Source organism: Ixodes scapularis, unplaced genomic scaffold, assembly GCF_016920785.2.
Source record: "Ixodes scapularis isolate PalLabHiFi unplaced genomic scaffold, ASM1692078v2 PGA_scaffold1__304_contigs__length_218370807, whole genome shotgun sequence".
Classification (NCBI taxonomy): Eukaryota; Metazoa; Arthropoda; class Arachnida; order Ixodida; family Ixodidae; genus Ixodes; species Ixodes scapularis.
The window spans coordinates 69,590,360-69,617,956 of record NW_024609846.1 but is presented as its reverse complement, the minus strand read 5'-3'; the positions used below and the strand labels follow the sequence as shown (position 1 = coordinate 69,617,956).

The 27,597-nt window shown below is 40.7% G+C and overlaps 2 protein-coding genes across 2 annotated transcripts; both read left to right on the top strand.

The window, feature by feature from the left end:
* Positions 1–8,070: 8,070 nt before the first annotated feature.
* LOC115330816 (cuticle protein 12.5-like) lies at positions 8,071–11,711 on the top strand. The gene is made up of 3 exons (XM_040223028.1): positions 8,071–8,112; positions 10,812–11,373; positions 11,602–11,711. Coding segments are annotated over exons 1-3 (573 nt in total). The 5' UTR covers positions 8,071–8,103; the 3' UTR covers positions 11,604–11,711.
* A 6,257-nt stretch (positions 11,712–17,968) lies between these two features.
* LOC115330814 (mucin-3A) lies at positions 17,969–26,211 on the top strand. The gene is made up of 3 exons (XM_040223020.2): positions 17,969–18,014; positions 21,331–22,060; positions 25,822–26,211. Coding segments are annotated over exons 1-3 (741 nt in total). The 5' UTR covers positions 17,969–18,005; the 3' UTR covers positions 25,824–26,211.
* The last annotated feature ends 1,386 nt before the right edge of the window (positions 26,212–27,597 follow it).

Genomic DNA, 27,597 nt, shown 5'->3' with positions numbered 1-27,597 from the left:
CTGTGCGTTGTTTCAATTGCTAGAAACTCCTATCTGGGTGCATCTACAGGTGCAGGTTCTGATACTGGAGCCCTCCCTCACACGTTTCCTCTCTCTTGAAGGAGAGCCCTGTGGGATTTAAGGCGAAGGCCTCTATGACCGACTTAGGTGGCATCCGCTTAGGGAGCACGATGAGATAATCGTCCTCATACCGGCAAACACAGGCCTGCGGAGGGGTCGCCTCCAATCAGTTCTTAATGGCCTGGTCCGCATACTTTAGGTACACCTCACTCAACATAGGAGCCAAACATGAACCTATGCATATGCCGGCCACCTGAGTGTAAGCAATTCCCTCGTGCTCTGCCACAGTCCAGCGGAGGGCTCAAGAGTAGACATAAACCCGCCAACTGATATCTCTGACATATTTCAGAATTTCCGGGCTCTATGTTCGTGAATGACATTACTCATGGAGTCAAGCAGAGAACTGTGGTATAGACTGTAGAACATGTCTTCGACGTCTAACAAAAACATGGCTTGGGAAGTAGGAGAGTCATGCAGGGTCTGAATATGGGTTATCCGTCCAGTGGAGTTAAACGGAAAGGTTGGGATAGTGTGAGGGTTGACAGGTCTTTAAGCAGAAAAGTGGCTAAGCTCTCCTGCCAGCCCCCGTTCTCAGAAACAATACTGCAAAGCGAGACGCCTGGTTTCTGAGTCTTAGCAGAGAGAAAACAGTGAGAAACTGCTTAGCTGGTGAGGTGATCGCGTTCCTTAAGGAGGGGAGGTTTAAACTCGTTTGAAGATCATTAGCTTCGGATCTTAGGAACCCCGAGGGCCTTCTCTTTAACAATAAAAAAGTTATTCTCCAGGGCGGCCGCAACCTTCTCTCTAAATCCTCCTTCATCCATGGTGACGAACACACTCGTTTTGTCCGACTCCCGTAGTCTGAGCCCGGCGTTTCGGAGTTCCTCTGCGGCTGCACGCACACAAGAATTGTGCAGCTTTTACCAACACACTTTTTTTTTTGTTAGTGCATAAATGTTTGCTTTTTTAAAAGACTAACTGTATGCGAATATTGTAAAATAATTTATTTCACGACTTTGAATTCCGTGAAACAATAGTGTAAAATGAGTTATTTATATATTTATTTATTAATTTACAGAAACAACCTGCAGCGCCGACGGATTACAGCAGGGAATCATTTATTTATTTATTTATTTATTCTCTGCAGCGCCGGAGCATTACAGCAGAGGAGTGGGTTACATGATTCACATATATCATTATAAATTGGAAAGTCACATAACAGCACACATCAGCAATTTCCAACAACATCAATAAACATGATTCACACCAGTACACAATAGCAATATTACGAAAAAACCAATTATGTACTTAACACAGAAACTTACATTGCATTAATAAGGCTAACAAAAGAGTCACTGTTAGCTAATACAATATCAGACGCCAGTTCATTCCATTCCGATATAGTTCTCGGAAAAAAAGAAAACATCATATAGTTAGTTCGACATTTTATTTCGCGTATATTTTTTACGTGGTCCCTCCTACTCGATATATAGTGGGGCATTTCTAGATAATTAGACTTGTCTATTCCAGTTAAATCATTGTTAACAGCGTAAATAAGTTTAAGTCTGTTTTTCTGACGTCTTTTTCTAAAGGCTCGATACCCATACAAACTTTCATTTGTGTCACACTCTCTGCTCGAGAATACTTATTCAGAATAAACCTCACAGCGCGATTTTGAATGCCTTCTATCTTATCTATGAGATATTTTTGGCGCGGGTCCTATACGGCACTCGCATATTCTAGATGTGGTCTAACTAGTGAGCGATACGCTCTCTCTTTCAAGATTTGTGGAGCAGAGCGAAGATTGCGGATGATTAAGCTAAGAACCTTGCCAGCCTTTTTCATGATCATATCTATGTGCTGATTGAACGAAAGGTTTTCTGAAAGAATGACACCAAGATATTTAATTTCAGACACTTTCCGCAACGAGTCTCGACCAGTAGCATAAGCCGAATCAATATTATGTTTCTTTTTACTAAAAGCGACATGAAAACATTTGCTTGTGTTTAACCCCAGTTCCCAGGTCCCGCACCATAAACTAACCCGGTTCAAATCCTCTTGCAAAGAAGAGACATCGTTAACGTTCCTTATTGTTCTGTAAATTACACAATCGTCCGCGAATAATCTGATGTTAGAAGAGATGGAAGACGCTATATCATTAATGTAGATTACAAAATAAAAGTGGTCCCAGCACTGACCCTTGAGGTACCCCCGAAGCTACATCTACGTATTCTGATCTTTTACCTCCCAGGACGACGCACTGTTTCCTCCCACTCAGGTAGTCTTTTATCCACCGGAGCACATTAAGGGTCGATATTTAAAGCACTCATTTTGTGTAACGACAATTGATGCGAAACAGAATCGAACGCTTTGCGGAAATCCACAAAAATGGCATCCGTTTGCAGTCTGTTTTCAGCCACACTAACTAAATCATGATAGAGCTCAATTAATTGGGTACTGCAGGAGACACCTCTACAAAAACCGTGTTGGTTAGGGCAAAAAAAGTTATTATCTTCTAGGTGCTTAATTATACTACTATAGACAATATGTTCAAATATCTTACATGATATACAGCTCAAGGAAATCGGCCTGTAATTGTCAACAATTGATTTTGGACCATTTTTATGAATTGGTAAAACATACGTTTGTTTCCATTCTTTAGGGAGCAATCCGCTTTCAAGAGATTTACAAAAAATTACATAAAAGCATTGTGAAACTATACACGAGCAGGCTCTTAATACCTTGGGGGACATCTCGTCTGGACCGACGGCCTTGTCTTCTTTTAAAGAGTTTAAGCAATTTCTTATTCCCTCTAGCGTGATTATGACGGGAGGCATAGCATTTTCCACTCTATCTGTAAGAATAGGCAAATGTTCGTAGTCACCGTTTTTGAGAAATATTGAGTGAAAGTAATCATTGAAACAATTAGCTTTAGTTGTATTATCTGTTATGACTCTACCAGTATTTGTAATACTCGGAATGCCTGTTCTTTCTTTTCGTGTTTTTCTAAGGTAACTCCAAAAGGCTTTCGAATTTATGTTGATAGCCTTTGCCAGTCCAGAGAAATAATCCTCCTTGGCCGTACTTATGGTGCTCCCATAAACTATATCCAGCTCTTTTAGACGGTACTCAAGATTGGCAGTAGGATTTTTTTTATCCTTGGAATACATACGTGAGCGTTTTCTAACTACTTGTTTTACTTTATAATCCATCCAAGGTTTGTCGGGTTTTGGTTTGTCCTTTACATATTTACAAGGAATGTGCTTATCGAGAAGCTTTGACAGCAGATTTCTGAAGTCAGTCCACAGTGAGTTGGCATCATAAGTCAATGATTTTGACATTAACATATTTAGTTCGTCCTCTAGATCATTTATAATTTCATTGTAATTGGCCTTACCGTAGATGTACACTTTTTTAACATCGTAGCTGGCAGGGACTAATTGCGGCAGGATAAACTTAGCAGTAACTATGTGATGGTCGCTTATTCCCGGTAGGACACTCACACATCGAACCACATTTGGGTCATTGCATAGTATTAGATCTAGAATATTGGCACCTCTAGTAGCAGTCGAGACATACTGCTTAAGGCCATACGTACTGATTACATCATTAAATGCCGAAGAAACGCCACCGGACGGTGTGTTCCCGTCCCATTTTAAATCAGGCAAATTAAAATCTCCAGCCAATATAAAACGATCGTCAGGAAGTGTGGACAAGATAGAATCTAATGACCTGATAGCCTCAACGCTGGCTCCCGGAGGACGATAAGAGGAACCCAATGCCATCGTGCCCATTTCCGGAGTGCTTAATCTACACCATACGGATTCTACGTCGTTACAATGAATATCAATCTCTACACTGTGGAACAATTCTTTGACCATGATAAATACCCCTCCTCCACGAGCATTTCTATCTTTCCTATGAACCCGATAATCACACGGAAATATTTCAGAGTCTTTGATTGAAGAATCACAAAAGAAACACTTGATCACGAACATAAAAGCAATTTCGAAATGCAATGTATGCTGTTAAATAAAACACAAACTTTAGTCAGTTAAAATTTTAGTATACTGAAAAAAAATATACTACGTCCTCTGTAGTGAATGGCGATGCAAACAATGAATTATAATTCGTTATAATACTAGAAAAAAAAATTTACATTTTTTTTCAATCAGTTTGACAAAATATTTTTTGGTCTTATTACTGTGATCTCTTCGGGTTGAAAAGCAGTTTGGTAATTCAAGATATTTATATTTATAAATTCTATTTAAAATACTATAACAGAAAATAAAAACTTTTGACTAAATTTCTTTCGTGTTGAATCCAATAGTTGCCAACCAATCTCACGTTTAATTTCTGTCACGCTGGTTATTCTAGTGTACGATCCCGATACAAACCTTGCAGCACGGTTTTGATTTTTTTTTTCTGTTTTAGTGGCAAGGTACGCTCGGTGCGGGTCTCACAGAACAGATGAAAATTCAAGCGTCAATCTCACCAAGCAGCAGTAAACACTTTCTTTTAGCTCTTTTGGAGCACTGCGTGCGGTTTGGTTAATAAAATTTCACATTCTACCAGACTGTTTTATAGATTTTTTTATGTTAGCTTTAAACGAAAGATATCTTGATGACATTACTCCAAGATACTTCACATCCACGTTTCTGTCTAGATGTCGATAATTCATAGGAAAACATGACAACATGCTGTCGCGTTTTTTATTCCCGAAAGTGACGTGGACACTCGTCAGCATTGGGACTTAATCCCCACGTCCAGCACCTACTGGATATTTTATCTAAATCAGATTGTAAGAGAGCAGAATGAAGGGAATGTTCTACTAAGTGATATAACACACAATCATCTGCGAACAGCCTCACAGTCGAGTCAATCCCTACAGCTATGTCATTTATAAAAACAAGGAACAAAGACGCCCCAAAGACTGACCCCTGCGGAACGCCAGATGTCACAGCAACAAATTCAAATTTTGCACCGGTCATGAATACACACTGCTTTCTCAGAAAAAAGATAATTTTCTATCCATCGGTAGCCGTTGTTATCAAGGCTCAAAGAGCTCAGCTTATACAACAACAAGGGGTAGACACAAAATCAAAAGCCTTCCGGAAGTCAAGGAAAATAGCATGCTTTCCACTTCCATTCTAAACTGTTGTAACAAGATCATAGTAAATTTAAACAAGCTGAGTAGCGCACGGAAAACACGAAAACCATGCTGAGCTGGAGAATAAAAAGTTAGTATGTAGATGTGTTACAACATTACTATGCATAATGTGTTCTAAAACCTTGCAACATAAACAACTAAGAAAAATGGGGCGATAGTTTTCAACATTTTTCTTGCTCCTTGCTTGTGGGTTGGCATAACAAATGTCCTTTTCCATATGCTTGGAAGTACACCTTCCTCTAGAGACTTTGAAAAGACTATGTGAAGGAAGCGGGAAAAGGCGGATGAGCACGATTTCAGCACTTTTTGGCAACAAACCATCTGGGCTCGCGTTTTTTTTTTTGTTTTTTTTTTACAGCTAGGTCCTCGAAACATTTTTTCGATGCCTTCTATATTTATGACAACAGGTGGCATAGGAGGCTCTATTTCATCACTGAGGAGGGGGGGGGTTAACGCATCTTGTGAGGGGGGACAATATACTGAAAATATTTATTGAACCAGTTAACTTTACAATGAGTATCTAAATAATCTAACCATCAATAAAATAACCGGGATTTCAACACCTTTATTACAAGGTTTTAGAAGGTAGGCCCAAAATCTCTTTGCTATTTGACCGTATTTCATTTGAAAGTTTGTCACAGTATTCCCGTTTTTTCAAGGTGACAACATCTCTATAAGCATTATTCAGCTTCTCAAGTTTTGACGCAGCATATACAGATGAATGCATTTAGTACTTCCGTTGTGCCTTCGTTGATTTATCACTCTTTGAGCAGCATACGTTATCCAAGGCTTATCAGCGTTAGTATTTTCAGATATATATTTGGCTCGAACATATTTTTTAATTTGACCTGACAAACATTTATGAAAAGCAAACCATAAGGCATCCACACAGCTCCCCAAGGATGATATAGTAAAATCAACTAAATATTCAAACAATTCATTTCCTATGACAATAATTTTTTTGTCATATATGGATACTTTTCGGACACTTTTCCGTGCGCGAAAAAGATGGATTTTTAAACTAGCTGTGACTATGCTGTGATCACTAATTTGTGGGAAGATAGACACACCATGAAGAATATCACCGTTGCACAAAATTAGATCAAGAATGTGTTCGCATCTTGTTGGTTGACAAACAAATTATTCAAAGCCGGAGGTATTTTTTTATTCGTGCAACAAGCAGAGCTTGATTGCTTAGGTTAGGTGCGCTATCTAAATATTTAAAATATCTTCAAAGTCAGAATATGCAAGACCAGATAGTACTGTATCGTGGTCACCTGCCCATTTCGATTCCAGCAGATTAAAATCTTCGGCAATTAAAATATGTTTGTGAGGTAGGTCATATAAAATATTGTTCAAATCAGAAAATGTTTCGGCAGTGGAACAGGGAAGGCGGTAAGACACACGAACAACCATTTCACTTATGTTAGGAGCGCGTATGCGACACTACACTGATTCAACGTGCTTAGTGTCCGCATCACTTACCATGCTGTTCAATGACCTGTTAACCAATAAAAGCACACCACCACCATGGCAATTCCTGTCCTCTCTGTACACAACATACGTAGGGGGAGGGGATTTCAAAATTCAGAATTGTCTCATCTAACCATGATTCAGTTACAAAATAAAATCAGGATTAAATATATGTATGAGGCCATTAAACTCTTAAATTTTATTTTAGAGCGCTGCCCTTAGGCGGCTGTTTCCGGCATAAGCGGCGTCGCCGTTGCCGTCGCCGTCGCCGTTACCGCGCGGTGCATTATGGGAAATGTCCCATAATACACCGCACAGGACCCTTGTGACGTCACAAGTGACGCCACGAGGGTCCCGCGCGATGCATTATGGGGCATTTCCCATGATGCAACGCGAGGGAAGGAGGAGGAAGAGGGGTAGGAGGACGGAGAGGAGGAGGAGAGGGAGTGTTTGAAAAATTGTCGCCGAATGAATGACCCAACTCTCTCGACTCCAACAAGCCGTCGCAATTGATTCAGACTCAACCGTTGATATCTGGATTAGTTATAAATGCATGTTTATTCCTGTATATCACATCTCACAAAGCTTTCTTTTGATTCTTCTACTTTCATATATAGTTTTTAAATATTTTACGAGTGTTTTTGGTCTGCTTAGTTTTTCTCACACCTTCAAAGGAACCCGATATGTATTCACGTAAACGCCCGTCTCTATAAACAAGACTGAATATAACGCTCTGTCTATATAAAATATACTGAGTATACGGTTTCGGCAACGGTCTCACTCCGCTGTTAAAAATTGTACCTGATATAAAGATTTCGAAAACGTATTTTAGACACTAAACAGTTCTAGCTAATGTCTTGTATGGATATAATTATATATGCTGCCATGTGCCATCATTAAAGACACGCAAAAAACCCTTTAAAGTACAAGCCACCACTCGATTGGGTCTTTCGCAATATAAGAATAAAAAAGGAATATGTTTTTTTTTTTTTACGTTAGAAGCATATCTTATAGACACCTCAGACTTGCCAGCTCAGTCGAGCTACCCTCAACCATAAAAACAAAACAAAAAAATGTGTGACGCTTGCTTTGAGAACATTTATGGCGAATTATTAAATCGAAGGTTTTGATTGTTTGACAGTAGAAACAAAAATGCTAATCTAGATATATGCAGCTGCATAAGTATAGTCTATAAAGATTGCAAAACCGATTACAGTAGTTATGTATTCCAGAATTGGTTGCAATTTCTAGTTAAGGCAAGTTATTATTCCACACGTTTTGAGCAGTATTGTTCTGCATTTCGAATGAATTCCGCTTATCTCATATCATTTAGTATAAAAGGGTTCTGAAAACTCTCCCCAACCAGTAGTTGGATCTCCAGTCGAGGGACAAACCTAGCCATGGTCGGAGTGAGTAAAACTGTTTTTTTTTCTTTCATTTTTCATGAGGTTGGACGTTTTCGATGAACGTGCAAGAGATAATCATCAATGACCCCATCAAGTTCGTTCAAGTGCTGAAAGTATTTGTTGTTTCTTTAGGAGCGCTGAAATAATAGTAATCCAGGATCTTTATAATTTGTTACCGTTGAATCAGCACTGCTTAAGAAAGTAAAAAAAGGTAACGATACCGCCGCAAACCTTGGTGTTACTAACATTTGCTCAAAATAATAGCCCTACATTTTGGGTAGCCAACTGTACACGTATGCCAGTATAATAAATATGGTCACATTATCAGATTTAGGAGTACTAAATATTTAAGTTACTAACAGACCATGGTAAGTCATTGAGATGTTTATTTATAATCTTTTTTTTTTCATCTTAGTCCCTCTTTAGCTGCATCCAGTAATCCTCTCCAACAGTCAATATCTAGAGCAGATACAAAGTTCTATATTTTTGTTAGTTTATATTCCTTTCATCAAACACCTTGAAATATAACTACGAAAGTAAGCATGTCCAATAAACAAAACGAAACAAAACCTTTTTACGTTTTGGTTTTTTTTTTGTGCTGGTTTTACCGCCGCTAGCCGCCACCTGGCTGCAACTCCATCATGTGTATGTTGTGTTTTTAATACGAGCGACTAGGTAAGGCAGGACGGAAAAACCAACTGCTCCATCTCGTGCTCCGTTCGTATTCCTCCTTCCTCGTCCTCCTGCACTAGCAGCCAGGATCAGCTTGCAGACACAACAGTGTACACTTGAGTGCTATCTTTCAGATATATTTTTTGGTATTAAGTTTCAATAATGTGATATTTTTGGTGGTATAGTAATAAAACCTCACCATAAATCAGTGGACATGAAACTTTGTTGATGAATACCATTTTGTTTTTGTTTATTGAAACACGTATGTTCGGATTGATGGTCATATTATTTTTAAGTTATGTGCCTAAAAATAGAAGCTAAAAAAGCACAAAACGCCTTGTAGTACTCAGCAGAGAAGCCTGCATAAACATAAAATTTGGGTGTATAACTTACTGTGAGAAGTGACGTTCTGCTTGTAAATATACCCAATTATAGAAAGTGTTCTTCTTACTCTCTATATATGTTTTCTTTAGAAGAGGCCTAAAAGCTACTTTACAGGTAGGTATACGAGATGACAGAGATAGATTGAGACAGAAATATTGAGTGCAATAAGTTTATTAAGTGTATATCCTTTAGATGCACTTTGTCCTAAGGTACGGTGAATAATGTTCCAGTCGCAATTTTAATGAGTCATAATTAGGGCTCCGTGTTTTCGTATAAATCCGAAAACCTCCGAAAAACACCCGCCGGTAAAATTTTGGCCAATTCGGATTTCTCCGATAAGCTCCGAATGTTTGTGCGCCAATGACACCCCCCCCCCCCCCCCCCCGGCTAAAAAAAAAAGTAGACTTTGTTTTTTTGTTTTTTTTACAATTTGATCAGCACTGAGTCAATGCTCCTGGGAAAATGGACCCATAATTACCTTTCAAATCTCAGACCGTTGTAACAAGGTGTCTTGCCGCTTGTCTCGTCGAGGTTGATTCAGGGCAACAGGTCATTGTACATTCGGGTCACGACAAAAGCCACTCTTTTGGTTTCCAGTTTGAGCCATGCGATTTGTGATTTAGAAAAAGGAGAAGGTATGTTTTTGTTACAGTGGAAGCTATGGACCACCAAGATTGTATTAAATAGAGGAAAAGAACAGTTGAAACTCTCTATTACATCCTTAACCACACCACCTCGAGCAGGCAACGGGCTAGATTGATGGAATAGGATGGGAACACCACGAGCTTCCTAGCGACTACCTCCGGGAGTTTATTGATTTTGAGGTATCGACGTTTATCAGAGCAACACTTGTGTGCGACTTTGTCGTGGGACAAATTAATATTGCCAATGGCAATGGCACGAACGCCAAATTTAACTAAAGAAATTTTAATCAATACAAACGCGTTTTATTTTTTATCTGGCATACGTTAACATCCGGTTATTATTTACAGATTTATTTTCATTAGGATACACTGCGAAATTATACTCCGAATTTTGGAGAATTGTGAATCAAACACATATAAACTCCGATAAACTCCGAATCTTCGGCAAACAATAAACTCCGAAAAACACCCTCCAAATTTGACGAAACATAAACTCCGAAAACACGGAGCCCTAGTCATAATGGAAGCTAAGGAGAAACGGACGCCACACTGCCAAAATATTGCCGAGGTGCCAATTAAAAAATTCCTAATTTTGCTGCGCATATCTGTTGACATGGTTTTTGGAGATATTTATGCATGAGATTCGGAATCAGTGCCACAAATTCTACAACAGCAACATTATCAATCCACCGTTAAATCAAAAGTAATTGAAAAAACCTCAGTTCATTGTCGAACAGTGTGTGGCTAGTATGCTATCTTCTAATATCTGCCCGACTGAATGACTCCACCTGCATCAGTCTCATTGGAATAAGTTTTTGTAATAAACTTTGCTAGGATAAAATATCCTATCTCAACATAATTCGCATGTGAAGAACGTTTTGCATGCACACCGCAATTTACTTGCAATATATTGACCCGTCCATGTTTTAAAAGGCACAAGATACTCTATCCAACTTGTTTTAGTTCATTGTTTCTAACCACGAGCATTGCTAATGCATCCAGCTTCGCGCCTTCCTTCTCCTGGCCCTGGCCAGCCCTGTCTTCTGCGGGCTCACCCACGGTGGTGGCGTCGTTCACTCTTCTGGGCTGGCCGGATACTCTGTCGCAGCTCCGGCTAGCGTCGTGGTTAGTGCTCCAGTCGCCCATGTTGCTGCAGCTCCAGCAGTAGCCTTCTCCGCTGCTCCAGTTGCTACGGTAGCAGCTGCTCCTCTGGTTGCTGCCGCCCCAGTTGTGACTAGGGTCGCAACATATGAAGTCGCTCCAGCCGTTGCCGCCGTTGCGGCTGCCCCAGTCGCCACTGTGGCTGCTGCTCCAATTCTCGCTGCCGCCCCCGTCGCCCGCACCGTCACCTACCATACCGCTCCAGCCGTAGCCACCTACCATGCTGCTCCAGCTCTCGCGACCTACGGCCACGCCGCTCCCGTGTACGGCTTCGGGGTCGGCAGTCTGGGCTATGGTGTCGGCAACTACGGCTACGGTCACGGGCTTGGCACCTATGGTCTTAACTACGGCTACGGACTCGGCACCTACGGCGACTATGCCACCCTCCTCCGCAAGAAGAAATGTAAGTAAAATACGCTGTTTTTCACCTCGTGATGCTGACACAAATGTAAACTCGTTTCATGCATAAATGCTAAGCATAAACCTTCGAGTTCCTCTAATTGCACGCCTATTATTTTTTTTTGTTCGTTTATTCCGTAAAATATAGCTTGATATAATAAAAGTAATAGCTAGGTTCACATCTTAAATCACTCTTTTTGCTGTATTTGTTTTTTTGTTTTTTGTTTTTCAGAAAATTGATGGCAACGTATGGCAGCGGAGGAAGTTTAGCCGAGTCCACGAAGTCTGCAATAAACTCCAGTTATCGTTAAATAAACTTGATACTTGAAGTTTCATCCCATATTTTGTTTCTGTGTGTGGCATTCATCTTGAACCCTTTAATCAGTTTAACATTTTGCAAGGAGATAGTTGTGTGTTTTATGTCAGCAGAAATAGTGTGTGATGAAACAAAGTGGAGTAAAAAAAATTAAATTTTTTTCAGTTTTTTAGCACAGGTTTTTACACATTTGAATAGGTCTGCTTAGGTTATTTTGTCGTAGCCAGGCAGCTGAATGAAAATTTCTAACAGGCCGTCAGTTGGAAACCTTAACTCTGGTGCTTTTTGGGTAATGCCTATCTAAACTAAATTCTTCTTCGAGGTCGCACAATGGAATTGTGTTGAGGAAGTCACTAAGTCCATAACATCAAACACACTTATTATATTTGCTTTGATAGATAAATAAATTAGTAAAGCGAAAGTTTTATCGCTGAAACGGTTAGGAATGTCCTTGGATTGGGTTTTCTTTTTGAACAAGAAAATATCGCCTCATATCTTTGTTAGGTGTATTTAGAGGCACCAAATAACATTGGGCTAGACGTTCATTGTTGTATCCGCTTCTGTTCTTATATGCGCAAAAGCCACAATTTTCACTTTGTATCAATGACAAGACACTACGCTTTAATTAATACATCTGAAGGCTACCTTCGCAGGTAGCCTGTCACCACCCTTTGATATAAAAAGATTTTTCAGATAAGATCGAAAAACCATGTTCGGTGATTATTTTTTTTTAATTTTGATGAAATACATTTATTTTGCAGGCAACATGACCAGAAGAAAAAAAAACGTTTTGCAAAGAAAAATTGTCTTGACGAAAAATATTTGTAAACACCCTCTCAGTCACGTGCGCGTTTTGCGTATCGCGCGATGTTAGGATTTCAGTCAGCTTCCCCCCAAAAAAAACTGTTCTGGCTACGGGTCTAGAAATATTTGTTGAAAAATTAGTCAGAGGAAGGATTGGCAAAAATTACTAATCACCGACTATTAGGGTCATTATTTTGAGAAACAAAATCGTAAATACAGAACGTTGCGCAATCACACTCAGCATTCAATATTTGTTTTCTACGTAACTATAAAAGCTTAGGTTTTTAAACTTTGCCAGTGTGTTTTTCTTTATATAGTTCATCTGTGCCTGAAATATTGTTTTCCTGGGTAGCGACAGAAATTTACAAGAACTGCTCGCACAGAAGCCATTTGCTAAATATGCATTTTTTTTTTTTAATCAGTAAAAAAAAAATTTAGCCTCTCCACTCTGCTGAAGAGGGGAGAGCAGCGGAGCTGTAGCTTCTGTTCTCGGCGGCGGCTTTCCAGGCGAGCGATCTGCTCTTCCTTCGCAAGGGAATCTGGTGCGCTCAATGAGGTGGAACTTTAGGCGATAGCGGCCTCGCGGCGGTACCAGAACCATTCGCGCTGCTACGCATATCGCCACTCGCTCTGTTCCCGCTCTTCTTCCTCCGAAAAAAATGTAGTTGCCATCTAAGAGCGACGGCAGCAACCACATGCCACGTTGCCGAGGCTGGAAAGGTTGCCCCGATCAATCTATGAGCGACGGCGGCGAACAGACAACTGGCATACACAACACTTTGGACAGCTACCGCCATCTATGAGCGACGGCGGCAACCAGTGTTGTGTCGACCACACGGGTGGACATTTGTTTGGTTCCAGACATGATCCTGGGGAAACCAGCCCTTAACAGTTCCGCTGTAAAAAGGGCCGTCTTTGATATTTTTAAACCCTCCGAAATTAACGTTTATAATATGTACTCGCAAGTCCGCAAAAACATACTGCAATATTTGTGTGGTTTTGAAGCTATAAAGCAAAAAATATGGTGAAATTGACGCTAACCCAGTTGCCATAAATGGTGCGTGCAAATACCCACTCTTCACAATTCCATCATTATTAAAAAGCGCAAAAACGCCACGGGGTTCTCGGGAAAAGACTAATTTACAACACAGAGGTGGGCGGTAGTTTTGAAGGGAAAATTCCTAACGCATCTTCGTCAACCGACCCAAAAATGTCCGTTGGCCAGAGGCAATCGGCTTCAATTAGAATTGCGGCCTATCATGTGCTGTCAGCACTAAAATAATAGCCGCGCTTTTTCACAAAGTTGACATCTCGGCCTTTCCAGATAATTGCGAATGCTGAACCAATGCAATACTCAGAGAGAGGCGTGCTCTGGAAATTTATTGCAGGGACATAGCCACAAAACTAGTCATTACCGTTACCTCGCTAGCTGGGAGGTTCTACAAAAGCTGGAAAAATTACACCAAGTTTCCCGAAGTGTGTAGTTTCCGAGAATTCAAAATCATAATGGGTAGTTACAACTGCGGCCACTTTACGGCAGCACCAAAGCCGTCAGCAATGGGCGCCAGCGTGTCGGCGTTGTGTTTTCGGATACACGTTCGAAATCGCGACACCCAAAACGTGCATCGAGCAAACGTATTTCGGCCTCTTTTGTATTTTGAACCTGTCTGGAACGTCATGCTTATGAAATTGGGAACAGCGCGCGAAAAAGACGAGGACAACGAGAGTAGAGCACAGGACAAGCGCTTGTCCTGTGTTCTACGCTCGTTGTCCTTGGCTTTTTTGCGCCAGCGCTTGTCCTGTGCTCTACTCTCGTTGTCCTTGGCTTTTTTGCGCCAGCGCTTGTCCTGCGCTCTACTCTCGTTGCCCTCGTCTTTTTTGCGCCAGCGCTTATCCTGTGCTCTACTCTCATTGTCCTCGTCTTTTTGCGCCAGCGCTTATCCTGTGCTCTACTCTCGTTGTCCTCGTCTTTTTGCGCCAGCGCTTGCCCTGTGCTCTACTCTCGCTGTCCTTGGCCTTTTTGCGCCAGCGAATTGTCCTGTGCTCTACTCTCGTTGTCCTCGTCTTTTTTGCGCCAGCGCTTGTCCTGTGCTCTACTCTCGTTGTCCTCGTCTTTTTTTGCGCCAGAGCTTGTCCTTTGCTCTACTCTCGTTGTCCTCGTCTTTCTTGCGCCAGCGCTTATCCTGTGCTCTACTCTCGTTGTCCTCGTCTTCTTTGCGCGCTGTTTCCAATTTTTTAAAGGGATACTGAACCAAAGATTTGAGTGCCCACAATAAGTGGCGCACGTTCTTTCCACGAGCCAGCAGCCACCGGTGTGCGCGAGCACACGCAACGAAAATTACGTCAAATACCTCCATTCGCGCTTAAGAGGACAGTGAAATGCATGGGCTTCGGGCCAAAGGAGAATAAAGACAGGCTTTTCATCTCCACAAGTGAAAGCTACATCTTTGTTACACCAATTAATCGCTTACCTTTTACACCAGACACCACTGTGTAGATGAAAAACTTGTCTTGATTCTCCTTTGGCCTGAAGCCCATACATTTCACTGTCATCTTAACCGCGAATGGAGGTCTCTGACGTCATTTTGTTTGCGTGTGCTCGCGCACACCGGCGGCTGCTGGCTCGTGGAAAGAACGTGCGCCACTTATTATGGACACTAAATTCCTTGGTTCAGTATCCCTTTAAAGGAGCGGTGCAACGATAATCAATTGGAATGTTTTTCACTTTACGCGAGCTTACTGGCAAAAAAAAAAAGCAAATTGGGTTATGGGAATATTTATACAGCGTGTTTGCTCTGTTTCACCTTATGATGTACCGCAGGAAAGGCTACAAGCGCGAGCTCCTTGCTTTGGGCACATCTCAGCGGCACAAGCTCTCGTGCATTAAGGGCAGCAGCCAAGCCTACGAGCTCGAGCATCTAGCCTTCGCTGCGGTACAACATAAGGTGAAACGGAATATAGTTGGTTAGCCATTAAAGTTGCGACGAGTCACACGCTGTAGACGAGCAGAGCTTACTGGCGCTAGTGGGACTCAAGGATACTCGCACGCAACGCCACTGGCCAAGGAACTCCTTTGTTGTGGTGTTATTTCAAAGACAAAAACGATCATTTTCATTCAATCATTCCTTTGCGAAACTTGATGACGTAACGTGGGGATCGCAGTACACCCCAATGACGATATTTGAATGCGGTTCATAGATTGAACCCGAGCATTGCGTGGGCACTCGATTTGGGCTCGCAATAATTACTAGCTCGAGAAGCATTCGGGTAGTGGCCCGTATCCAATCGCTGCAACGACGACAATAGCCGAGCCATAACAATGTCGGGAACTCAGCGCGTGTCCTGTGCTTTGCCAACACCGGCGAGTGGCTATGATCAGCATTGGCGGCATATAATCGGCTGCAGATCACATGGCCGCTTGTTCTGGCTGCGAGTCACCGTGCTGCGAGTTGAGCGGGTGAATGCTGCTCGTTTTTCTTTATTATTTTTTTTTTGGGGGGGGGGGGGGGGGGCTTCTGTTACGTGGGGTGAAAAACGAGCGCGTGTTTCATAGGTCATTAACGTCACGGGATCCGTTCTAAGCGATATTTGCGCAAAGTACAAAAATTGTGGCATCGCCCCTTTAAGCCATGAACCAACTCGCCTGCATCGCCACCTTAAGTCATGCTTATTATCTAAATCTAGGCAACCACTAGACTGAAAGCGATATCTGCAATAATTAAAGTGAACGGAAAAATCAATTTACGGGAGTTATATTTCACCTGTGCCACAACTACTCAATTGCGCACGATTGCTTCACCAGTAGATAGAAAGCAATGCATTTAGAGGTGGTGTGTAACATCTTTGTCGTGTTGCGAAGTGCACATTGGACAGTTTGGTACGATTGTTAATGATGGGTTAAGGCAAGACGCATTAGTCGTTCGGTCATTAAATCATGGACACTTGACGATTTATTGCGACAGTGCAGGTGTCCCACAGTTTTCTGACACAGAAGTTATTGCGCGACACGGCAATCAATGAACAAAAAAAAGCCTCCAGTGTGTTCTATATCTTACTGAAAATCGAAAGAATAAAAACGCGGAGCACAAGCACAGGACAACCACGTTCTTTCATTTAACAAAAACGTTTATTTTGGGCAGGAAAATTGCACCCTGTACGAGATTCCAACAAAGATAGGGTGATAAGAGGGAAGGAAAATTGGTGAAAAGGATAGGGGGAGCACGAAACCACGAGGCACGGGCAGAGTTCATCAGGCCAGAACTTGAAAACTATCGCAACTTCACGTAAAAACTAGACCGTCACTGCCATTCTGCCCATCCCTCGCAGTGTCCTCCGCCCTTTTCTTCCCCTTTACCACCCTATCTTTGTTGGGATCTCGTTCATGGTGCTCTTCTGCCCAAAATAAACGTTGTTGCTAAATGAAATAACGTAGTTGTCCTTCGCTTGACCTCCAAGTTTTTATTATTTCGATTCTAAGTATTGATTTTCAACTCGCTCGCTTTTACCAGACCAGTTATACATCGCAAAGATGGAGGAGGGCACGTGAATCAGTTCCCCATCAATCGCATTGTATGAAAGCCAGATATCATATCTAAGTCAGTGTGAAGTTAATAGCTAACTTCGGTGTAGTAGTTGTTTTTGTTTTCGCCGGCTTGTATGTTTTTTCTGTTAATCTTAGGTGTAAGTCAGCGCCGGGTGCCTACGATACTTCAACTTTCCCCTTGCCTTTTAAGGTTTGTTTTCATTCGCCGTGCTTCACCAATTCACTAAAGTTTATGCCTTTCAATCATCAATTGGCTAACTACATCAACTAGACTGCGTCGCCTCGAACAGGAACTCGCCCTGCACTAAACAAAAATAAAAGGCAAGAAAAAAAATATATAATTAAGAACCATTTGTACGACTAGTGGACTTATTTAGCTCAAACGCAATTTATCATGCGATTGATATTGTACAATTAAAGAGTAGAGAAATGGGGTTATACGACAGAAAATAATCCTTCCAACCATTGAAAATTTATACACGTTACTATGTATGTTACACGTTTCAATTAAGAGATATTTTCGCACACAAACACACTTTTTACTCGAGCATAATTTCAAGAAAGGTTTTACGTTCTGTCTGATATTATGAAAAGATTTCGTTTCAGTTAGTTTTGAACCTGGCTTCGCTTGCTAGATGTAGCTTCGTTAAAGCTTATTATATATATTTTTGCGCAAAAAACAGCATAGTGAGCAGGATCCTCTCCCTGGCCTGCTAGATGTAGCATCGTTAAAAGGATATACATTAAGCCGCCATCGACCTTGACTCCTGCCGAGAGCGTGCTGTCTCGGTCGTCATTGTAATGCAATTTGTTTCAGTTTCCTTTTGAGCCGCTAAGCATTCCTCCTCGACCGAAAAGAATGGCCGATTAAACATACTCTCATCCTCTCCTGTCGCATCCGTATAAAATCTGTTGCAGCATACAGATGAATAAGCCTTCCAGATTTTCGAGCACGAAGTCCGTCACCCTCCCAATGGTTGGAGTAAGTACCGATTTTTTTTCAAGTTCTTTCGAATTGATTAATATGGAAAGGCCACTAATTGAGTTAAACTGTAGCTGTGAATCTATCAAGTAAGCTGTTACGCATTTTGGTGATGTGTTCTCAGTCACGCTAGGTTATATCAGTTAGTTCCCAAAGAAGCCCATATGATTAAACAAATATAATTCAGGGAGCGTCCATGAGGCGATGAATAAACTAAGAAAAATCAAAAGCAAATGATGAGGAGACTAGAGTCCTTTTTGTCCAAATAATTGCTTCACTTTTCGGATTTATTATTATACTTCCAACTAGCTGATACACTTCGATAATAATTGAAGTGGTCCGCAACAAGTTTCTACTGGTGACTCGTCTGACAAATAGGTCATATCCGGTTTCAAAAAGGAACTTATCTGATCCCGAACACTGTGCCGAGGTCTTTCTTTACAATGCAACGAAAAGTTTATAGAGCAGCTATTTGTGGGGAACGACCATGATGAGGGATAATTATCAGCAGGCTACCGATGGTATTGGCTGCTTTGAAAGGCATAATTAAGTTCTCCCTTTTTGCAGTTTGCTAAGAGTACGTATGATAATCGCTCTACCGATCAAGTCAATCGAATTCAGCGTTAAGCCGGTACCATGGTCATCCTGGAAAGAAAGCCGTTACCCTCTTCATTTATTTATGTTATTGATGGAAAGAAAGTGTGGTGACCATGAAGGTGATTCGCGCCACTTTTCGCTGTAACAGCAACCTGCTGGCCCTTGATTGTTCTTTCTGTGCACGTTGCCCAGAGCTAGGTCACGTCTTCTTGGCCTATTCAGCTGTAATACGACTACTCTTTTAAAACGACAAGTATAAAACGACGAGTAAGAACATATTTTTACACGGACCGTTTATATTCTAGCTAATTTTCCCTTAATCACTGAGCAGATTTAGGCGATTATCGTGTCACTGAACAAGCTTTTGAATGCTTTCTACAAAGGAGCTTACCACCTGGGCTCTCAGTCATTCCATCACGCGTAAACAAGATCATCAGTCGACACAGACGTTTTTTCCTGGTACTCATCGCGGTCATCGGTTCGTCCTCCCCATTACTTCAATTGTGTTTAAATACATTGCAAGTCTCTGGAGACAAACGGTCTAGTTGACGCGTGATAGAAGGAAGCACTGAGGGTCTAGACGGCAACCTTCTTTGAAGAATCCATCAAAAAACTTGTGACGGGTCGTGATAAGTACCTCAAACTGCTCGTAAATTACGTGAAGTCACTACAATATGTAGCTAATTTTGTGCCTATATAAAAATTTTATCAGTGTACCTTTGTTTTTACCCAGTTCATTGAAAGCTATACAACAACCGTCATAGTTACTAAAATATTAACTGCCTTTTTCAAAATTAGCACTATTACGGCGTGTCGATGTCTACCCTTGATCATAGTGATGTCTACTTTTTTTTATTAAGAAGGCAGGCCAGTCGCTTTGCGTATTCTTGTTTTATATCTGAATCAGTTGGTTATTGTGAGTTAAATACCCTTAAAAGTCCAGTTAGTAGGAGAGTTTGCGATAGGTTCCCATTGTAATAAATCATCAAAATAGATTATTGTGACATTTTTTAAATGACTTCAATATCTCTATTCTTAAAAGAAATCCTTTTTATACTCAAACTGAGCAAGAAGGAAATCACTTTCAGCTAAAGCGAATGCACGTTTTGTTTTCATATCGAATATTAGGATTATGGGAAGGCATTATCCTGCAAAACTCGGCAAATTATTACAAGAACCAGTCAGCCAAATGTAATGTAAGATACTCTTCCGCCAAGCAAGAGACTGATTTATCGTGAATGGCTCCCGAAAGTACACGCCGAATATCTTGGAACGCCCACAACCAGCGAACCGGTGCCGAGCTCTGTGCCCGGCTTAAATAGTGGAGAGCACCTTTTCTATGCGACTGGTGTCCTGTAAAGTTCATATTTGTTGTGCAATGTTAATTGTTAAAAAATGCCCCCTTGTGCAGAATTTTAAATTCAATAAAAACAGGCCTGTACCACCAGATAAAGTTATTGCTTTCTTCGTGCTATCAGACTGAGCTTTGAAAATACTGAGAGAATAGAATTGTCTTACGAACGGATACTGCTTTTGGGAGACCGAGGTAAAATACAGTGAAACCCCCTTATAAGGAACCCACTTAAAGCGCATTATTGTCGCTATCGAACAGACAAAAAATTTAAATAAAAATGCATCTAAAGAGTACTTTGTATAACAAACAACCTATTGTCTATATCGAACTTTTTCGCCCGGGAAGGCTTCCAAAAACGCGCAAATGTTCGTCTTCTAGCCTGTTCCTTTGAGAAAAAAAAAAGTAGGAAAGAAAGAAAATTCTAAGGGTTCAAGTTGCGAAAAAAATTGAGCGAAGAGAAGCGAATCAGAAGGGGGAGAAAGCTAGAAAAATAGTCTCTGCACGCGCGCACAGCAAAAAAAAAAAAATAATTTCACCCCAAAACCGTTGCCCACGAAAAGAAGCGATTTAGAAGGGTAGATACGCTAAAGACACAAACTCTACACGTATGCAAAAAAGAAATATATATATATATATATATATATATATATATATATATATATATATATATATATATATATATATATATATATATATATATATATATACTTTCCAGCCGGTTTTTACAAGGCGGAAGCGAAGAGATGAGAAAGAAAAAGAAGTTCTCGCCTTACAACGAACGCATCGTGGAAGTTCATCATAAACAGTTTTTGCTATATCGAATTACTTGCTATATCGAACTGATCGTGGCGTTTCCTGCTGTTTGTTATAAACGGGTTTGACTGTATTTGCGCCCTCACAAATATAGCGGAGACCATATTTATAAACCTAATAAAATTTTGATAAAAGGGCTCGTTTGTTTCCTTTTCAAGATTGCGGTGACTTGCGCAATGCGTGTGTTGCGAAGAAGCAGGCCTAAAAAATTACGAGAACGGCTTAGAGCGCAGTTGGTAGGTTTGATGAGTTTTGCATAAAACATATATTAAACATTTAAATAAATCATGTATGTGCTTTGATATGTTTCTAAGAAATAAAGCCATCGTCATTACATTTTGAAAAAAAAATTGTCTTCGTTACTTCACTTTCATACTCTAAATTATTATGCTTTGTCTAATTCTCTGGTCAATTCGAGCGTGTTGTACGTTTGCGCCACGACGTGTTTATTTATTTACTATACGGACAGGCCACACTTATTACACCAATCAAATGCTATAAACTTTAGGTCTGTGCGTGTAAAAAGCACTAATTTTTACTCTTACGTCGCAGTTCCGTTTTTTTCTAATCCTGGCCCTTACCAGCCCTACCTTTGCTGGCTTACTCCGGGGAAATGATGGGCGTGGACTCGGAGTCACGTACGTTGACGAAGAAGATTACTATTCTGAGACTACGACCACGAGCCTCTCTCCTGGAGTTCCAAGCGTCACTAGCACAGTCTCCGCCTCTTACAAGAGCGCTCCGGCGGCTGCCACTGTCGCCTCTGTCACCGAGGTCGAGCACACGGCTCCGGTAGGCTCAGTCACTACCACGGAAGAGGTCACCCATGTCCATCCCCCAGCTCCAGTTGCCACCGTCACCACCACAGAAGAAGTCACCCATGCGCACCACTCTGTTCCAGTGGCAGCAGTCACGACCGCTACAGAGGTCACCGAGGTCGAGCATTCTGCTCCGGTTCTAGCAGCGGCCCCTGATGTCAAACCAGTTCACGTGGCCACTGAAGTTACGACGTTCGACGCCGCTCATGCTGTAGCCAACTACCACGCCTCCCCATCAGCGGTCACTTTTCACGCCGCTCCTACAGCAGCTGCAGTTACTCATGTCTCCCCTGTCTTCACAACTGAAACACACGTGGCTCCAGTTTACTCTTACGGCGTGGGATCTCTCGGCTACGGGACCGGAAACTACGGGTATGGGCATGGCTTGGGCGCCTACGGGCTCAACTACGGCTATGGTCTCGGCGATCCTGTGGAGTACGCCATTCTCCTTCGTCGAAGAAAGTGTAAGTTTACACTGACAACTCTTTCAAAAGCTAAATACTTTGCATAAGTTTTGCTATTTCGCCACCTCCTCAAGTGTTTTGTTGTGGGAAAATACTAAAAGAAAATCGGGCTCCTAAAATTGTGCTCAAAAAAATTACAGCGAAGCAGTTGATGTCCTTGCTCCAGTTCTTTATCCCAATCTGCCTTCAATTAGTTTCCTTGTCGTTTTCCCCTCTTATTAATTGTCCTTTTTCTTTTTCTGTCTCGACCTTTTTATTGAACATCTACCGTGGAGATCAGGCAACACCACATACATAGAAATCAGTAGGGCTTTTTTGTCTACATCAAAAACTGAGGACCCGCGCAGATTTCATATTCGACGCTAGCCCTGTGCCAGCGTTCTGCTTGGACTCGTGCTCTGACTGACTGAATGCGAGTTCAAGCCTGTCCGCAATATCAATTTGGGGCTTCAAGATGATTATCAACGTTTTTTTAAGCCCATTGATGCCTGGTATTATATATTCACTGCAATCGCCAGTAAAGCCACCAACTCTGATTCCGATTCTCAGCTTAAAGTGTCTTTGAAGAGTGGGCCTGGAATGCACTCTAGCCCAAGCGCAACGGAGGTTTGGCAGCGGTCGCGTTCAGAGCCAAGGTTACCGTAGGCGGACACCAGCCGAATTGATAATGGGCGTCAACAACAGAGTGAGGGGAAGTAGGACAACCTTGATCACGTGTATCACGAGTCGCTTTTCATAAAATCGAACAAAACTAAAAAAACGAGAATTTTATGTTTAATTTTTAGGTGATTGTACAGGTAATATAGGGGGTTTGCTTTTATTTCGAACCTATTGCTTCTGCAGAGGGAACGAAATTTAGACGAGTGCTGCTTTCACCACGCATATATAGAGCTCCGGATACATTAAATAAGGAATTACCCTTCATAAAACGTAGACACATTAACTAAAAAAACGGTAATTACATTTTTAATTATCGTTTATAATGGCTCTATTAAAATTGCAGTATTGATGGCAATTACAATGACATGAAAAATCAATTAAAAGAATGCGAGTAACTGTATTAGTTTGCTAATTACGATGATAGATTTTGATACTTTTTAAGAGGATTTAAAAATTGCGCGCCGGAAGCCCTACCCACAAGGACTCTTAGATCAGTTGCGTGGTCGTTTCAATCATGTCGTCATAACCTCGGCGGTGTGTCCTTGGTGGTTAGGCAGCAACGTTACTCGATTATCTCAGTTACGAAACTGCCCATAGACGCGGCTTCCACGAGGAGTTCTCGCCCCACGGCTCGCCTCTCGTTGTTCGACGCCCCACCGTTTTGAGGACGGCAACTATAGTAACAGCAGCCCATTCTATGCAATACATATGTTTTGAAGCATAGCGTCTATATGGCATTTCAGCATACTCCATGGAATTTGCCATTTTTGAAACGTAAACCTGGATGGCGTTTCAAAACGGCAGGAGGCGGACCGATGTAGGTGAGGAAGCCCCCTCCGCGGGAGTTCCAGAAATGAACTAATCTTTCAACGTTCGTGCGCAGACGTCATGACTGACAATGTGACTGAAACGGATACGTCACTTTTTAAGCGTTATTGCGGGCAGAACTTGAGGCGCGCTTTTTACGCGCAATATTTAAATCGGGCTACGAAAAATGTTATCATGTAGCAATTAATATTTCAGAAAGCATTAATTTTGCAATTTTTTTTTATTCCTGTGTCTTCTAATTCTAATTACCGGAAATGACGTAATTTCAACATGACCCATAAAACCAATATTTTGAAAGTTAATTGATTTTCGTTAATAGTTAACTTACCATGACGATTGTTACCGCATCTCTAGTGCGCCGAGTTTGGCAAAAAACATGGTGAAGCACTGGTCTAGATTTTACACCGTCTTTTTTTTAATTTCTTCGAATGAAAATTAAATACCGTGTGTATTAGGATCTTTCTCTAGAAATACTTCGAACATATGGATTGCTAGATATTCAATTACTCATAAATATTGAGAAAAAAATATCAAGTTAGTCTTACATGAACCATTAAATTAGAACAGCAACACGCGCTTTAGGACGTCTTATTGTCATACTGGGCGAACGAATGATTGAACTGAAACATCAGAATCCACTTAATCGGGAATCAGCTTGAGCCACCTAGTCGGTGGTTTCAATTTCAATAGCGAGTTTCGGGTGACGTAGACAGGTCGTCGCGACGAGTACTTCAAGGTACGAAAATTATAACTTTCTATTTTATGGCAAACGTGTGCGTGTAGCGAGAAATACAAAAGTTTTGATGATATTACCTGTTGCGACGTTCGAACTGAGTCGTCGCCAACATACAAATCGTGCACTCGTCTCCACAAGTCAAAACGTTATGCACGGCAAAAGAAGAAACACTACGAACGTGTATCTGGGAAACTGCGTCATTAGGCAGTAGATGGTACGTCCTAAGGGAAACCCCGCTTTTTCTAAAAAATAAATGAATCCATTTCCTTCTTTAACGAACCAGTGTGTTAAGACCAGTATGACGACCTGAATGTTCTGGAAATACCGGACAGTTTAGAAGATCTATGGTATGGGATACATCGCCTGTATTTTACGGTTACGAAGATGGAAGAGGAATTTTGCTCTTTGGTTGAAGGACAGTGCACTCTAGAGTCGATGAAAAGAGCCACTATCATACTACGGAACTTAATCGCCCTTTTATACTTCATTTAGAGACAACTCTTCACTATATAAATTTAAAAAAAATTATCTTCAATGAGGACGTTCTGTTACCTTGTGCTCACAAACAATCAATAGCGTATTACATCTAAAAATGCTGGTGAATCTTCTTCGCCGCAAAATAAACCCACGTTTACCTGCAGAGTGCGTTCAGCGAAGGACGGGCCCCAGAATGTTTTCGTGCGAAGACCAAATCTGTGCAGTGTTTTCTATTTTTACAAAACCGACAAACATTACAGGAAAAATAGCGGCATTGTCTCGGTAATCACACTTAAAAAAGACTGCCTAAAAGGCAAAGACATGGCGGATCAAGGTTTTCGTTTGTGAAAAAAGAAAGCAAATTCAACCCAGCTCCAGTATTTGTTTTATTTTTTCAAGCGCTCCGTACTGCTTTTAACAAATATATGTAATCAAGAAACACACAACAAATTTATTGATTAAATACAGGCGAAAGAAGTAATTTATTTCGTTTTTAGACATGGAAAAGACTAGGAATAACTTGGTATACGTAATTTCAGTAGGGCTTAATTTATATTTTATTTCTTTTGGAAAGTTAAGGTTTTATATAACTCAGAGTACCGTTTTTTAACGCTGCCCAAAATAATTATCAGATAATTAAATAAAAAACTACAATCTCTACTTCTTATTTTTTGCAAAATTGTCCACAATTCTGAAGGAAGTAGAGGTAAACAACATTGTGTTTTCTATCTTAATTTGTTTCAGCTGTTCTGTTTTTCGATTATATAAGAAACATGATGTATTAAAGATATTCTATAAAATGCGAATTTTGTTTTAATTTTTTTGCTTTACTATATACAACAATTATTTTGGTCACGTTAAAACAAAGGCAAGTTGATCAACATGTAAAGTTTCTAAGTCCAGGCAGAAAACGTGTATACTAAAGGGGGCTAAATATATATTTGTATTTTTATCTTCCAGTGTTACTTTCTGTTTCTTAGCATTCTTGAAAGAATTTTCTAGTTCCACTTCACCAAGAGAAGTCCAGATTCCCCATACTTTGTTCTTTTTCTTGCGACAGGAACGACACCAAGGAGCAAGAAGGAAGCAATTCTGGGAAGTTTTGAGTTCATGTGACAGCTAATGGAGCAAAAACAACAGCACAAAATGAACGTGTTCGTTGTCGCATAATGAAGAGAAAGTATATAAGCCTTGTATTTATTAATCACTTGTTTCGTGCACGAGAACATCTGATGTGCTCAAATTTTCAAACAATATTAATAACATTTATGAGATTCTCAGCATCTGTGATTCTTTCGGTACGGTTTCAGAGGCTTTTATACACAGAAATAACAAGCGTGTATTTATGTACACAACAGTAAGTAGTAGTTAAAAAAATTTGAAGACTCTTTTTTGAATATTTTCCGTCTGTCTCCGCATCAGAAAATAAACAAAGTACCTACTTCCCTTTACGCTTTCATCTTTTATCGTCATTAGGATATTTTACTTTATTTTTGTCACCACTTAAGGCAGGTTCAGGCTTACAAAAAAATGAACAGCGATTTTGGCTAGTCAGACATCATTTGTTGTATGCACGTCATGTTCGCAAAGATTGCTTTTTTATGGCTAAGCTCTTCGAAAATTTGCTTCCTTTACAAGGAGGAATAATTGCAACCTCTGGAAAAATGTATAAAGCAGCAAAAAAACATAATGTTTCGATAACATATATCAAACTTGCCTGAATTTATGCTTTCGTAATCACTGTTATTTTTACACGGTAGGTAAGTACCAAAACTATGCAAAACGATGAACAACGTAAGTATTGAACAAAAAACCCAAATGAAAGCTCATCTAGTTTTGAAAAAAGTGTGCGGACAGGAGTGCGAAACCAAAATGCTCTCTGCTTGAGCCTAGCCATGAAAATGACGGATAAGCCGTCAACGCTAGTACCCGCTAAATAGAGTTAACGCCTTGTCAAATGATATTGTACGATGTACTAAAAAATAAATTCCATGGCGAGATGCATTGAAGAATCTCCCAGAAGATGGTAAGGGACATGGTGATACCAAGTTGTGCCGCACTCCCGGTCACGTATTCCGGAAAGCTCCCAGATTTCCATACGCTTATCGGGAAGGCAACTCTGGGAGTCACCTAAAGGCTATCACGTTTATCACTGAGGCACCTGGCATGCCTTCTTTCTCTGTCACTGTAAACCAGATCATGTGACACCCATGAAAGCGCGTCAATGAAGGCGCCGAAATGGGTCCGTTGACTTACTACATAAGTTTTGCCTAATATGACTCCCGGTCCTTCAAGCCCTAGTTCAACTTATCGTCTCCAGACAAAGCCAACAACATATCTGGGCGTCGCTAGGTTTTTTTTTTTTTTTCTTAGGAGGTCCAATGGATCTAGTTTGTAAGCAACAAACAACGAAACGAAATTGAAGTGTAATATTATTTTACATAACTAAACTTGAAATCCTTTACTTGTCGAGGCAAATACTTCAAATATCAACTAAATCAATATCTGTGACATAAAATTGGCCCTTAGCAGTCTCGATGCCGTATTACTAGGCCAAAAATGCTACATAAAGAGGAAATGCAAGAAAAAAGTAAGGCTTTTCAAAGTGTGCGCTTGATCATTTTCACAGCTCCAAATTTCGAAATAGAAACATAAATATTAGCACATATAAGTGTAGCTTACAGTTACGTTTCTACTCATATCACTCACATCTTAATGTACACTGAAGGAGCCTCTGCGCTAATGTTAGTGTGTACGAAAATTCTAATTTACAATACCATCTGCATTAAAAGCCTGAAGATCAATTATAAGTATAAAGACGACTTCATAATTGTAC